The following is a 15923-nucleotide window of genomic DNA, read 5'->3' as shown; positions in this document are numbered from 1 at the left end:
TTTCCTAGGCCTGGTAAAAAGCAGTGGTCCGCTTAGTTATAATTTATGGGGATAAGTACAATTTACAGATTTTTTCCTCCTTATTACCATGAAATGTACTGCAAGAACTCAGAGCAAATTGTTTCACCTTTACATCGGCCGAAGAGAAACACATAAACACAGAAAGTTTAGATTGGTGCAAATATATTTCATTATACTCTTATATTTTCAACTCGAGGAATAAATACCTAAGCAAGATCTCAAGACAGCTAATGAAGTAATTCGACCACAATTTTTAGGTAAGTAAAAGAAATTTTAGAGCCTGTTAGATGTGGTCAATAAAAACTATGATAGGATTCGATATCAACTGCCAAACGGATTGACTTTTTATAAAATATGATTTCTTAATGTGTGGCAGCCAAGTTGAAATTTTAGACCTGAAATAGCATGTTGGATCCCGACATTAGGAAAAGGGTTAATCAGAAAAACAGCAAATAGGAAACAAAATAGATCCTCTGGTACCATATCATAGAACGGTACCGCGGAAAAATCTAATATCCAACGAAGAGGAGTACATAAAACATAATTGTGGATAGGTGCTACTGAACTGAATCCAAAACAAAATGCCATAGAGGAAATATTATGAAATAGCAGAAGGAAAATATATTTGAAGATATACAGTAGTGAATACAATATGGTCTGCCTGTAATGCTACCTTCATTTTTTCCCATTTTCGATGATAATAAGCTGGTAAATATATTCCGTAAATTATCATACTACGTAAAATACCTACGCCATTAAAAAAGGTCTAAATTACATTACTTACCTTAAGTGGAAGTGTGTCTAATTCAGATGGCTATGGATAAAAGGCCGCCGGATATCGGAAATGGATCAGATTGGACGACAGACTCCCCGCTGTATCGTAGGAAAAGCTTCCGTCACTAGGGTAATTAGATCTGCGGAGTCCATTTGAGTGCCGAAACAACACTGACAAACTAACCTAATTCACTATCTTCCATTTCCAGTGATGGACCAGGGGCAAAATCACTGGGATACGGTGATGTATATATACTGGGTCCAGTAGAATGTCCAATCACTCAGGTCCACAGCCCAGCAGAAGAAAGATCCTTTAGGTGAGTGAAGCATCTGCTCCTGTATTTCTCTTCTCGTATTGGTAATTCTCCTATCGCCAATCGCAAGGTTTTCTCTTTTCCTTGTTTCATATCTGACCAGGGTCTAGAGCTTTTAAAGTCAAATCGGCTTCATATTCTTGAGAGAAGCAGCGAAAAATCTCAGACAAAAGTTGTACTGCATTCCTATCATTCAATTCCGAGGTTCGTAAGTTTAAAATTGCTTTCCATTGAGCATTTGTAGTTGTACAGGGTATTAAGAATGTTCTTCATGAAGTCAGGCGATAGGTGATCTTTAATAACCACATAAAATCTATATAAAAAACGAGATAAGCAAAGTATAATAAATAGTAGACCCCAATAAAAACCATTTATAAATCATATGCCCTCATAGGCGATACCAATACGCTCCTACTTGAGGCTTACATTGAATTGTTACTCACTTTATAATTAAAGATATTAGGAGATGATATTTTACCGTCGTTAACACCGCTATGTGGTAAGTAAAATAGCTGTTAGAACTAATTCTCGCTCCATTCGACGAAGGAGTAAAAAATAGTAGTCATTACTCCTCATCTTCACAAAAATTACTTACAAATTTTGGGTGATCATTCCGTTAGCTTCCATTAAGAGCACAATCATATCTGAGAGTCCTATAAAATGCCAATTGTTGGCCTGAAATCCAAATTACCTTTACAATTCAATTGCCATTCCAATGCGAGCGGTACTAAGCTGCAATCCATCATCAGCGGACTGCTTGAAATTTTATCTTTGTAGTAATAACGTTTCTATTCATTCCGCAGGCCCTCCTAAAGAACAGTCAGATCTGCATCCTACCAATACCATCACTATCACCGCTAAAATGCATTCCCAGGCTCTTTTCTCATCAAAAATGATCAAGGTAAGTCATCATCAACCTAGAGTTGGGTTCAAATCTATTCAGATCCGCATGACTCATCTAAAAAAGATAAAATTTATCTACAAATGTTATTTCTAGCTTATTTGCAACATAATATTGTTTCCATTGCATTTTTAGTCAAAACCAAGTGTCTCTAGAGTAACAAGGCCATAAAAACCGTGATTTTTAAAATGAAAGTGAGAAATTTATATTCGTCAAATATTTCTCTGACTATCGTTGATGAAAGAGAAACCATTTGGTGTAATAGTAATTTAATGGATTAAGTATTTCGTACTATACTGATAGATGATAATGAATGAGCCAAGTTACTCGGGAAACTATTTAATTTTAATTTTCCCGTATACTAACCTACCCTTGCCAATCCACCTTCAATGGCAAATTGGGCATAGTCAATAACAGGGCCGGAACTAGGAGTCTTGTCAGTGGGGCAAAGACCAGTTTGCTGCCGACCCTTGCTGATTAACCCTTGCTCCCTCCCTAGCCCTCCCGCACCCCTAAAATCGAATATATCCGTTTGCAATTTTCTTTAGATGCGGTAGTTGAAATTACACACCGTATGTTTTCTATTTAAGAAGTTTTATTAATATCATCGTTTAGTAATTTATAAATTAATAATTAATGCTATAAAAATGAATTAGAAAATCATGTATAACTTAATAATTATTGTTGAATAATTTAATTGGACATATTAAATAACTTTTTTTCAAATGAACCTATCATATTTTGCCGCCCCCTGAAATCTGCCTCCGGGGCTTGTGCCGCCCTGCCCCTGAGCCTTGTCTCGGGTTTTCTTAACACCCCACCAACAAACTGGCGATTGACGCTCTGACAGTTCCTAATTACGAGTTCTTCTTTGTTCCAAAACAGCTGTTCTTTGTCCTGGCCACCGTGCTCCTCCTCGCCGGCTCGCAGCACGAAGCTGAGGCTTCGGACGTCCTGGCCGTCTGCGTGAGGAACTGCGCCCAATGCAAGAAGATGTACGGCGAGTACTTCGAGGGAAAGCTGTGCGCCGAGGCCTGCCTCAAGTTCAAGGGCGAGCTGGTTCCCGAGTGCACCGACATGGCCTCCATTGCTCCCTTCCTCAACAACCTTGTCTAGGTTTCCCGCCAATTCCAAGGAAGGCTTTTCCCGCCTTTTTCAATTCCAAGGAGCAAGCAAGCAAAGGCTTTTCTGCGGTGATAGAGCGAGGTCACCGCCCATTCTTCTACTCCGACAGTGTCCACGAAGTTCCTTTCACCTCTACCCAATTTGACGAAATGTAGCCAAAATCAAAAATATTTTCCAGAAAATGTAACCACTTCCTTTCATGATATCTTCAACTGTTTCTTGATGGCTCATGACATGACAGATTCCTGTATCGTATTGTAAAATTATTGAAATTTTGAGTGATTAAATTTTTTCTCGGCAACTTATTTTTGAGTACTCCAATTATTTTTTTCCTTATTTAAAGAGATTATTGGCTCTGAATATCGAACAAGAAGAAGAGGCATCATACAATTGCCTCTTCACGACAACCAACGCGACGAAAACCCGGAGATATCCAGCAATCCAGAGCGCCACGGAAGACTACGAGCTAACGTCATTCAGATATTTGGAGATGACGGACAAAATCAGTTTATTTTGTCTTATTTTTATGAAGGTTATTTCCTATACAAAATTTTCTCTGTTACAATAACTCCGGAGCATGGCGAGAAAACGTCCATGCATAATACTATATCAAAATAAGAGAGACCGCCCAAAATTTAAACAAAACAAATTTTACACACTTCCTTTTTGGCATGAGGATAAGTGGATTGACCTCATATTTTACTGAAGCCTGCTTGGTGAAAATCCTTACCTGCATGAAATAACGACACTTAAATTCAATAGTACTTCCAAAGTTAAAACATAGAGGAGAAAATATATTCCAAATTATGATTCTGAATCAATCATGATTTACAGTGGTACACTACCTTTTCTCCCAATGTGTAAACCAGCCACACTTCATATACACATAAGAAGGGAGTGATAGGACTCCTTTTCCCCCTAAAATGAGTCCATTAAGAAATGAAGAAAATAAATATATAACTTGGTACCGTAATATGATTAATCTTAATGATTATGGCGAGGGGGCATGGCTAAGGCATGCAGTGATAATAAGTCATACTGGTGGGAAAAGTCATTTATTTAAAATATTAAACACCATGAGAACACCCTATAAAAATTACTTAATATATTCCCTTTTTCTTGCGCCCTCTTTCCAATGACTGCATATATTCGCCACTGCAAATGTGAATGGATTAAAGACGTGAGAATCCCTCCATTAGTAAGCCAAGGGCCACCAAGCATTTCAGCCCAAGGCCTCGCGCTGAAATGCCTTTAGAACCGAAGTTCGCATTAACTAATCAAACAGCAGTTTGCGAACCATCACATCGTCCAAAGTCCCAAGTAGGTTTTGCGATGTAGTGTACAGTCAAAAAATATAACGGATTCTATTTAGTATACTCTATTTAATAATAGTGAATAGTATCAATAATCAGCAGATACTAACAATTTACATAACGATGGAAAACCCAACTCTAAGGGCCGGTTTTATAATGTCTGGTTAAACTGGAGTTTAAGCTAAGCGTCGGTTAAGTCCCAAAATTCTGTTTTATAATCGATGGTTAAGTCAAATCTGAGCGTTAAAGTGGTAGTCAAGCTAAACCATGGATTTCCCTTGGGTAAAAGGTTAACGTGAAGTTTAAATTGTTGAAAATGGCGGATGTTTTGAAATGCTGAAGTACCCTACGATAATATACGGAAGAAATAATCGACCAAGCGCAGCATCCTCCGTTTTTATCCGTATCTACGATATCAGCAATCAATTTCCAATATTTTTAGCACCATACTAGCAATTTAATAAGTGAAATATTTCCATAAGACCGGTGATATATCCGGAACGGACCACTGTTTTCATGCTATTCGACGTATTCTACGGTATAGGCTACGAAATCCTTACAAACATCTCAAGTTTGATAATAATCACCATCCAATAAATAATATTGTCTATTCTATGGACTGCAGTCGGAGATCGTGTGCCAAACCCCTGAAAATGTTGAAGTTATGCAATATTTATGCCGGTGTAGGAGTTTGTTATGATTTGTGCCAGCCAAGTGAGTTGATGAAAAATATTAGAATTACATATCGGAGAAAAAGAAGGAGGTGTAACAGGAGTGTAGGTATAGAAATCTGTTATTACCTGGTTTTGCTGACTTCATCAACGAATTTAAAATGTGTCGGTGTTTACAAAGACAGTTTGAATTAGAAGAACAGCCAAGTTTCGTATTTGGCAATCGAAAGAGAGAAAAAGATCGTACTTACTGATTGCATTCTGATTTACTAGCATTTGATGTCACTATAGAATTTATAATAAATTGTGAGGATATATGTTATGAGGTGAAAGTATTTTCGTATTTCCTTTTCCAAAATATATGTTTGTCAAAGTACTACAACAAAAATTGTAGGTAAGTCCATTAACAATATCTGGTGTACGGCTTGGTATTTCTTGGAGATAAATATGTAGGAATAAGTGAGGCAAGTGAAAGATTGCGTGAAAAAGAAAGGATTTTGCACGTTTCGTACGTAATGTATACAAGATACTGTTTGAGTTTTCTTTGGAAGCTGAGAAAGGCACATTGATGCAACCAATACAGCTCGTTTGGGTAAAAAAGTAAGAATGACTGATTTGCTCATAAGATGGTATGACATATTAATGAATTTGTTAGGCAAATGAGCCTTTAGAGTGTGGAAGTTTACTAATTATTGTACTTTTTGTGACTAAGTAATGACCTCTCATTATTTTGATAGAAAAAGATTTGGAAAGGCACCGTAAGCAAGAGAAGTCTTCTCGTCTCTGAGTGTTCTAATGTGTAGCCTTCAACGGAAAAAATTGCGACTTTATTGCCTAAGTGCTGTTCGTAGCCAAACACAGGTTATGTACTATTAAAACCTCCTAGCAAATTATCTACCATCAAAAGTAGCTTCAGAGCTATAGAATCAGTGGTGCATCTACCATCAAAAGTTGTTTCAGAGCCATAGAATCAGTGGTGCCCATCTAGAACCTCATGTTAAAATATAAGAGTGCCAATTTGGTTACCAATACTTATCTTATTTCAGGTTTGAATATTTTAATATAGTGAAAGTTAACAATTCGATACCTTATCCTGAAAATGTTTGGTTTTATTCCACACATTTGAGTCTTAATTCAAGGAGAGAATTTGGACCCTTGCACCTGAAGACTCATGGAACATCAAAGCCAGATTAATCAAAGAAATATTATTTTAAGGTTCTTAAGCATTGCCTGCTAAGGGAATATATTTATTGAGGTTCTCAAGCATTGTCTGCTAAGGGAATGTTTGAAACAATCAGAGTCAGTTGTATTTCTTACAACATTGAGCCAGCTGGGCTACTCTTGCTTGCTATTGGGGAAAGCTGTTGTCTGTGTACATATGTATTTGCTCATGAGGTTGAATTTACAGGAAATGACTGCGTTCACCACCATTCCATTCGTTATTTTCCATGCTTATCAGTGACCACTGAAATTTTTTCATCGATAAGCTCTTTCAAAGTATCTTGTATGATGTTGGACTAGTTGGAAGTTCTTCATATTAGTAAAATTAGACATTGCAGTATTTCCACTGAGTTTTATTATAATAAAATCAGTGGAAATATTGCAATGTCTAATTTTACTAATAACTCTTTCAAAGCCTTAAGTGGGATCCTTGGTATGGTTTCTTCATAAAATATTAACCCTTATTACTAATTGTCGACGTTTAACTAACTAATATGTTTAATAAGTCTTCAAAGGATAAGTGAGGACATATTCCTATAACAGCCAATTTACATCACATATCTGGTACACTCATTAGTTTCTTGGGAGTTCAATCCCATGCGTAGCTTTTATTAATTTTTTCGTGCTCCATCCATTGAACTGTCACTAATGAGTACATACGTTCAAAAAATCAATTAGGTATAATATCATCAACACTTATAATCATGCATGACTAGATATCTCATTCCAATACTTACTGTTAGAAGTGATCTACTCATTAAGGTTGACGTAGTTCTTTGTAACATACATGGTTATTCCATTTATTCCAGAACCATTGTCTCCCTGCCCTTGCTTGTTACTCAAAATCCTTACCTTAATCACTGTTGTCAGCATTTCAAGCTTGATATACACTTCATCTACATCATTTATATCTAATTCATCTCCTGCAAAAATTCCCTCACCTCACTTAACAGGTCTAGCAATTCCTACTTCCTTTTCCTCTGTCAATATTATCTATACATTCCTGTATACCTCTATTCTTATCCTCCTTCTGGGTCAAAAATACCAGTTCCATGGCAAACCTTACTCCATGTATCTTAACCAGACTTCTATTTGCACTTTGGTATTATGATTTTCCCTTTAATTCTCCTCTTTTTATTTATTCCAAGGATTATCTCTGTCTCATCTATCTCGCTCCAATCTGCATCACTAGAGATATATTTTAACATGCATAGCTGCAACGTATGTAATGAGAAACAGTCTATGAGAATGTTCATGTCACAAAGGCAAATTTCTTAATAGATTTATGAAAGTGGAGTGGATGCAAGGGAAATTGCTTCTATAATCACTTCATAAATATAACATGGTATGATAAAATTCTGTGGGGAAGTGGTATTATTGCATTTATGATAATGGAAGCACATACGTTAATTATAAGTGAGTGATGTCAGTGTGGTGATTTAGAGATTACTTGGTACAGCATTCAAAAGGATATCCCCCAGAAGTAGGTAGTAAAAAAATAACTTAATAACTTACTGTGGCGCCATGTAACAACATAATTCCATTGAAAACCCATATCCCAAAAAGACAGTTGCAATGAAGGAGTCATCATGATGGAATCCTTATGCTTTGCATTTGATACAAATAAATTCTTTAAATGCTATATAAATAACAGTATATTTGTACAGTGACGGATGCATGGGGGGGGGGGGCTAAGGAGGGTTTCCAATTTGCTCCCCTTGGGTATCATCCACTTTACACTAGATAGAATGGTGGTTTATTTCCAACCTCCACTACAGCTGGAATTTTAACCTCACCTAGCCCAACCCCCTTGTCCCTATCCTGGATCCACTATGTACTGTCTTTGTATAATTTAGTACTCTGCTAAATATTTAAAACATGTTCAATGAAAGCTTCATATTTTGTGGGCTGAGAATAAAAGAAAATATCTATCACATGTATAGTATAGTATTCATAAACACCACTGAGAGTTGAAATTTAATGATTTCATTCTGATTAGATATGTTTTTTGACAGATTTTTTATAAATTGAACCCAGCAACTTTAATATCTTTGCACCCCATCTCTTTTCCTTATATCTTAAATCCAATACAAGCCTTTGCTGTTGATTAGATATGAAGTTAGTTATGTTAGCACTTAAAACTTATTCTTACACAAGGTTTGCAAAAATAGTATTAACATAAAGAATAGATCCCCCATCCCAAGCTATGAGCCAAAAAGAGTTGCAATATTTGTTACAGATGCATATTTTTATAACAACATGCAGCCTACTTGTAAAGTATGAAAGGTTTGCTGCAAACTGTACATTTATTTAATAATTGGATAGCAGGAGCCCTTGAAGTAACTGTGGTAGGGTTATGCATAAGTTATTCAAACTTTATTCATTCTTCTCTAATTATAATTTTTGACTGTGAAGCTATGTTCATAATCAGTGATTTCTGAACATCAATTCAATTTAAAATGGCAATGAATACATTCTCAATGGCATTACCATAAAGACTCACAGTCATCCCTATTACAATATCAACTACACTATTGACAGCCAGTATCAAAATATGTTTCACTTTATACTTCAATGGTAAGGGCTACTTGGTGTCATGCAATAGATTTTGGTATCTCTAATGAAGAAATTTAAACTTAGTTCTGTCCCTTATTGAAAATTTATTTGCCAGAGATTATGGATTTCATGAAACATATTGCTTCTTAACAGTATATGTATATATATAATCATAAAAAAGATGAGATAATTTAAAGTTATGAAATATCTGCTGCTAGCTGACAATTATATGGCTCAATTCTTTTCGTGTCTGTAACACGAGTGGCACATGGCTGAATATACCTCCTCATTGTGAAAATTTTAATAAAACTGAAAATGCTCTATAAAAACACAAAAATCATCAAAGGAATTACCATGAATTGATCATAACAATGACATCATTGTGACAGGAGCCTCGTTATCGTTTTGATGAACACTGATGAATTTTTCTATAAGACGGTGGTTGGTTATAAAGTCTGTTATTTAAATTATAGCCATGGTGAGTACTTTGAAAACGGGAAAGGCTTTGATTATTCACAACTAACAAGTTGTCCCTAATTCCGTAGGGAACGCAGAGATTATGATAAATTAGCGTAGGGGCCATACTAACGCTTAGAAGATATATCTTACTGCAAAAGTATGATTAAAATTTATCGTCATTATGATTACATTGTAGCCTCAAAATGTTCGTAAAATCGCTCTGGTGGCCTACTCAATAGAAAACCATTTCGATTGGTTTAACGATACAAATGAGAATCTTCGTTCTCGTTTAATAAGCACAAACAAGGTTAATTTACCACTATTTCTTGCAAAGGGACTCCACCTTGATTCAATCCATTAACAAATAGTAATTCATTATACAATTAACACTTGTACTTGCCAAATATTCACAAATCGAGGCGAGTATTTTTATTTTAACGACACACTGATGATTGACCATAAGATCGTCAACGATTAAAACCGAAAATATTGGCGTCATCTTCGTTTTCAAAGCTAACCATCACTTCAAAACAAACGTAAACAATTCTTTCACCACTCTCCAACTCGATTTTTTTTCAATTTTGACTTTCGTCTGTTTCACTTTTCGCGATCAATTGTTGGTATGAGAATTACAGTAGCTGCGCTTTCCTCTCGTTAAAGTTCCCATCAGCCAACCGGCGGTAGGATTTGCTTTATAAAACACAACCTCTCGTTAAACTCCACGTTACCGTAATCTCCACGTCAACTTAACGTGAGGTTTAACCAGACATTATAAAACCGGCCCTAAATGATATTAATCCAAATCGTATTTATTGCAAACACTAAATATAACCTTACATGCGTCCAACGTTTTTCGTTTTGGTCGTAATGATTGCCATAAAGTATGTCACCATGTGAGTAACAATTCATATCGAGACTCGGATATGGAGAGAGAGAAATTTATTTTCTTCTTTTTAGTTGGCCAGAAAAACTTTGTCTTTAAATTTTTAATTTATAATATTATTTAGTGGTTTCTGTCACGCGCAACAAATTTTAATTCATACGTGACGTTCTCTGGCAATGCTGGCATCACGGAAGCCTTTCATCGGACGTAACGTTGCCCGGTCTGCTTGAGTATTTAGAACTTACCCCCTTTGTTGAACTATTAATTAGGTTAGTAATTCATAGGTAATCTATTATCAATTTTTTTGAATTTGTTTGAATCAAAATCATCTGTTACAATTCTTCAGTCAAAAAATCTTCTCTAACGGTGAAAAAGAATTAGGCATGATATATTGCTGATGTAATTTAAACGTGGAAAAGCTGATGCAGCTTCATTGTAAATTTGTGAGAATTGATTGTGAATTTTTACGAATTACTACGCTTTCTATGGTATCATTTTCTGTAGTACGGTGATCGGTGAAGACCTTAGATGCCGGTTGGATGAAGTGAGGTAAGGTACCAGGGGGACCTATTGCGATACAAATATGGACGCTTGTATTTAGGTGATCGGGTCGGAATCGATAACTTTTCATCGATTTATTGAGAATGAGGGAAAATTTCGTATGTATTTGGTTGATGTATTCATTATATTGCAGAGAAAATGAATTTTTCATACTTCTGCTACCTTTTCGTAACTGCTTACACATTCCAATTGACATATTCTAAAAGCAGCGGCATTTGGAATGGTATTTCTATTTCCTTTAATGATTATTGAACGCGGTTTTTTTTGCTTTATAGATGTGGTTTTTTGTGGTTGCTCTTTTATTAATATTCATATTCCTAGGGTTAGCGTGAATATCTTTTACGCTCGGCTATTCGTCTTTATATTTTCATAAGTACTAATGCGCTCATTTCCAATGGAATAGATACCATCATAAGTAGGTCAGATGTCGTCATAATTAATTTTCTAACTGATTGACATTACATCTTCAATTGCTTTTGTCGATATCGTCCAAATTTTTTGCAGGACTTGTCCAACGATAACGATGTTTATACTGTGTATGTTATTAAAATAAAGGCAGCAAACGAAGTGAAGTACCTGGAAGTTACGATAACTTCGAATCTCTCGTGGGGAACACATGTAAGGAATATTTGCGGCATAGCCCTGAAGAAATTAGGATTCGTCAAGCGCATTGTGGGAAGATTATCGAATGCGAAAGTAAAAATAAAAGTGCTATTTCGCACTCGTCCGACCGCACATTGAATATGCAGCGAGCGTATGGGATCCGGTGCAGAAAGACTTAATCCGTGAACTGAATAAAGTACAACGGAAGGTTTCGCGGTTCGTCAAAAACTGCTATGGGCGTACAAACAGCGTTACCCAGATTTTAAGCGAATTAGGCTGGGAGCCGTCGGAGACTCGGAGGCTGCACGCTAGACTTAGATTGCTTGATTAATTGAGAATAGATATCTTTAAGAGAGACACGGAGAACATAATATTAGAGCCGCACTATATTTCAAGGTCCGACAGATGTTCTAGATGTAGCCTAATCTCATTTAGTCACGTTTTCAAAGTGAGTAAGACATTTTACGCATACAAAGTATTCGTGTAATGAGTTCACTTTTTACACTTATTTTTTACAATTATCCCTTAGACGAAATTACCGTATAAATAAAAAAATGCAAAGACTCGGTATAAAGACTACTTTTATCTGCCCCCAATAAATCACCCTGTATGCTACTACTTCAACGAATAGGATTTTCACATCAAATCCTATATAAGCTATCTATGAACTGCAACTTTATCTGACCATCTCTCAATGTACTTAAATGCATGAAATTAACATTTAATTTCCCTCTCAATTCAATACAACGACCTTCAGTATCCAAAATAGCATCACTACATTGAAATTTTGTAGCACATTTTATCCCATACATATTCTACACTTGGATAAGCACACAAATAAATTCGATGTCGCGAAGATTTTAACGGACGTGAAATTTATTCGCAGCATGAAGTTAATAAACAATTTGTACGCTTAGTGTATGCGTACCAACAATACTTAATGAAATTTTCAGAATCTACTATATTTGTGTTATTCTTATTCCGGAAGTTGTAATATATAAGGTTTAGAGATTTTGGCAACATATACCTACCAGTTTCCTCATTATTAACCTCAGTGGAACTAATCCCTTCAATCTCCTTGGAATTCATTGTATATTTCCATGGATTACACATTTTACTTTACTTTTTATAGAACTAATCCCTTCAATCTCCATGGAATTCATTGTATATCTCCATGGATTGCATATTTTCCTGAGCTGCTCGATATTTCCACCAATTTCTCCAACTTCTCTGCAAATAATCTCGCTAAAAAATCATAGCAGTGACTTATCCTTCTCCATCCAGCTGTCTTTTCGCCAATATATTTAAAAATATACCTCCCTAACGAGGATTTCAATACTCTGAGGCCTCACCAAGGTCTAGTGTTTGTTTTACGTTCCTCTTGCTACTAAAAAATATTTATTGCGTCGAGAGTGCAATAAAATTCCTTCTCTTGACAAGGAAACGGGTGTCATTCTTTCAAAACCTTCTATCGAGCGCACGGGGGTCACGAAATATTCGGAAATCTCCTTGGAAGTACAGGCACTTCTTTCAAGGTTAGCAAGACCCGGAGTAAAGCTACAACTATTTCCGGGAGAAGACTCCAAAAATAACTTTAAAAGACACTGATGTATCGCGGAAGGAAAACGAAATGTTATGAAAAAGCGAAGGTCTCGCTTATTAACCAAATGTTTCAATTAGTGCCAGTTAGACTGAGTAATTACTGATTACTTTATTGCTGCAAAGAATGCAATGTTTGTTTAAGGCAAGATAACAGGGTATGAATTGGGAATTTCTCCTTCACACATTCCTTAAAAGATCAAAGGTAAGCATCAATTACGGAGCATTAAAATTGGCCCCATGGAATATCGTGAAGTCCACAGGTATTTCTTTCGTCTCAACCGTTGCCGATGAAAAACAAGCACTGAAATCTAATTCGAACCCTTAATAACCCCATTGAAATATCTCTATAACAAACAATAGTTTTCCTCTCCCCCTCCCACCCCCAAATAATTTTTTTAAATTATCCAAAAGTATGTAATAATTTTCCCCAAGTTCATGGCACTTAAGTTGGCGGACGACTACTCACTTTTCAATGCTTTATTTGCCATTGTTTGGCGAGGTACTCAGAGAGAAGAGGATAAGCGCAGTGACAGGGAAGAGATTCGCCTACTATAAATTTAGATGGCACTTACGTCGGTAGATAATTTTTGCCGCCAAATTCAAATCACTAAAACACGACCTCCCTTTCCATTCCATTATTTAAAGTCTATTTTCTTCAGCTCAAAATTCCCGCAAAATTGTAGGGCCCAAAATAACTGATTCTCAGGAACGAATGGGTAGTTTCATAGTATTTTTATTTGGAGGAAAGAGCCACCAAGGCCTCAGGCCAGTAGGCTATTGGTTATCTTAGGTTATTGCACATAAATTAAAATCAAATATAAAAATTAAAAAAATAATATTTATTGTCAACTAGTACATTATTTATGAGAATAACAAAACTTAGCCGAACAGTTCAGCGCTATAATTTTTTTTCATGGTGAAGTTCTGAAGAATGATTCTTGAACTCCTGGATAAAGAAAGAATAGAAAGAAACAAAATTAGAGTACATCAATTACAATGTTTCAGAAATTAAAGGAAAATTACACCTCCCTACGAAAAGCACAAGATAGTTATGAGAAATGGTAGGACTTAATGACTTTCAAAAAAATTAGCTATGACTGAATTTGTCATAACTGCCAATGAGTATTGCATTCACAAATGAAAAAACGACTTCGTTTTCTTCCATTAATTTATTTTGACGGTACGACATGTTTCGACCTTGAGCGGTCATTTACGAGTACAAAGTCGTACCGTCAAAATAAATTAGTGGAAGAAAACGAAGTCGTTTTTTCATTTGTGAACTTCAACTTCCACAAAGTTGAGCCTGACACCATTGAGAGTATTGCATTGTCAAACATAATTTTTAGACAATATCCACAAAATCAGTTCTATAAGACAAAAATGGCAGCATAGATAATGCGATAATTCAAAACTTTTAAAAGAACTTGAAATACAGCTCAGTAATTTCTTAGAAGAAAATTCTCTGAGACTGTGGAAAAGAGTATTTCAGTATCAGGTTACAATTACAGAATGATTCACTTGACACCAAAACACAAAAATGCATAAAGTTAACTTCACTAACAACACAATTTTGATATGTAAGTTAAAAATAAAGGTATTAATTAAAAATGATTTAAATAAAATTAGGTTTTCTACCAATTACCAATAAGTTTGCATTGGAGACTACAGAACGACACTGAGAACCTCTATCATAAATCCATAAATCAGATCCTTTTCAGGATTTAAGGGACATTTCATTAAAAATCAAGGTGCAAACATTGTCCTCATCCTTGAAATTTATGACAATTTCCCTTGGTTGATTTAAAACCTCAGCATTCACTCTGGTGTTGAAAGGGATATAATTTAAAAGAGGAAGAAGGGTATTTTTGGAGGGCAATGGAAATAGGCTCCGTAAGTGCCTGTATGGCACGAGTCCCTACTTCGGCAGTTACAAGGCAACAAAATTTTGAACCCAAAGACTACCGCCTTCCTTTGGGCTGCTTCTGAGCCTCATTCGCAACTGATGTTATGAGGGGAAAAGCATCAGCTGAAAAAGCTGCCTTCGTACCCTCCATAACCTTCTGCTGAGCTCCTGAATGCTCTGCTTATAATTTCTTCTCACTACCTTCTTCAATCTTTTAACCTACTTCCTCTTCTTGCAAAATTATCAAATGATACAACTTCGCCACTAAATCAGAAAAATTTTGCCATACACTTGAGCAATCACTTTTACAGTGCTTCAAATAGTGCATACTAGAGGAAACTTTATTTTCGAGAACTCACTTCTATTTATAAGTTCTACTTATTTTCACTCACTGTTACAAATTCGTTTGCCAAGAATAATGTATGATATCTTCAATATAGCATTTTAATTACTTTTGGGTAAACCTTCTCATGCGACTTTATCCATATCAGCATGCACATACCAATTTCATACCGAAAACAGTAATTCTAATACATAGTAACTTCAAACCACTGGCTATGGATATTTGCAAGACCATATACAAGCATAAAATTAATGTGACAAACGAAGGATGGAAGTTAGCTAAGCATAGTAAAAATCATGCATTCCTTTTTCATAATCCCTGGAATTTAATAATAATCGCTTCAAGGAAATGAACTTCATTTGGATTAATCATTTTTAAGAGTCTCATACTTACTCCACGAGAAAGATATGTCATTATCATTTGAAATGAAATAAACTAACATGTCACTTTTCTTCTAAAGAGTTGCATTAAGTTACCCAAATTTAAATATCAAACAATGACGTTCATGAGAAAAGTATTTCACAACACATGACAGCAGATACAATAAAAAATGAAAGTGATTTACCTGGCTACTGTACGAGGAAAACAGAAAAACCCACAACCCTTGGAAGGGCAGTCCTTAACTGCGCAAGAGTCATGCATTTCTTGCGATACCTACTCCAAATTTTGACGA

The 15923-nt window shown here is 35.7% G+C and overlaps 2 protein-coding genes across 2 annotated transcripts in view; both read left to right on the top strand.

The window, feature by feature from the left end:
• The window catches only part of LOC124164452, a 43040-nt gene extending 41118 nt beyond the window's left edge, over positions 1 to 1922 (top strand). Inside the window, exons 2-3 of the mRNA XM_046541777.1 lie at positions 1005 to 1112; positions 1913 to 1922. Of these exons, the coding sequence (XP_046397733.1) occupies positions 1005 to 1112; positions 1913 to 1922 (118 nt within the window). The remainder of the gene's footprint in view (positions 1 to 1004; positions 1113 to 1912) is intronic.
• On the top strand, positions 1035 to 3440 carry LOC124163670 (eclosion hormone-like). The gene is made up of 3 exons (XM_046540730.1): positions 1035 to 1112; positions 1913 to 2010; positions 2896 to 3440. The coding sequence occupies exons 2-3, from the start codon at positions 1972 to 1974 to the stop codon at positions 3124 to 3126; spliced, it is 270 nt and encodes an 89-aa protein (XP_046396686.1). The 5' UTR covers positions 1035 to 1112; positions 1913 to 1971; the 3' UTR covers positions 3127 to 3440.
• The last annotated feature ends 12483 nt before the right edge of the window (positions 3441 to 15923 follow it).

Source organism: Ischnura elegans, chromosome 8, assembly GCF_921293095.1.
Source record: "Ischnura elegans chromosome 8, ioIscEleg1.1, whole genome shotgun sequence".
In the NCBI taxonomy this organism is placed as follows: Eukaryota; Metazoa; Arthropoda; class Insecta; order Odonata; family Coenagrionidae; genus Ischnura; species Ischnura elegans.
Note: the sequence above shows the minus strand (reverse complement) of the source record. Positions and strands in the feature narration are given on the sequence as shown.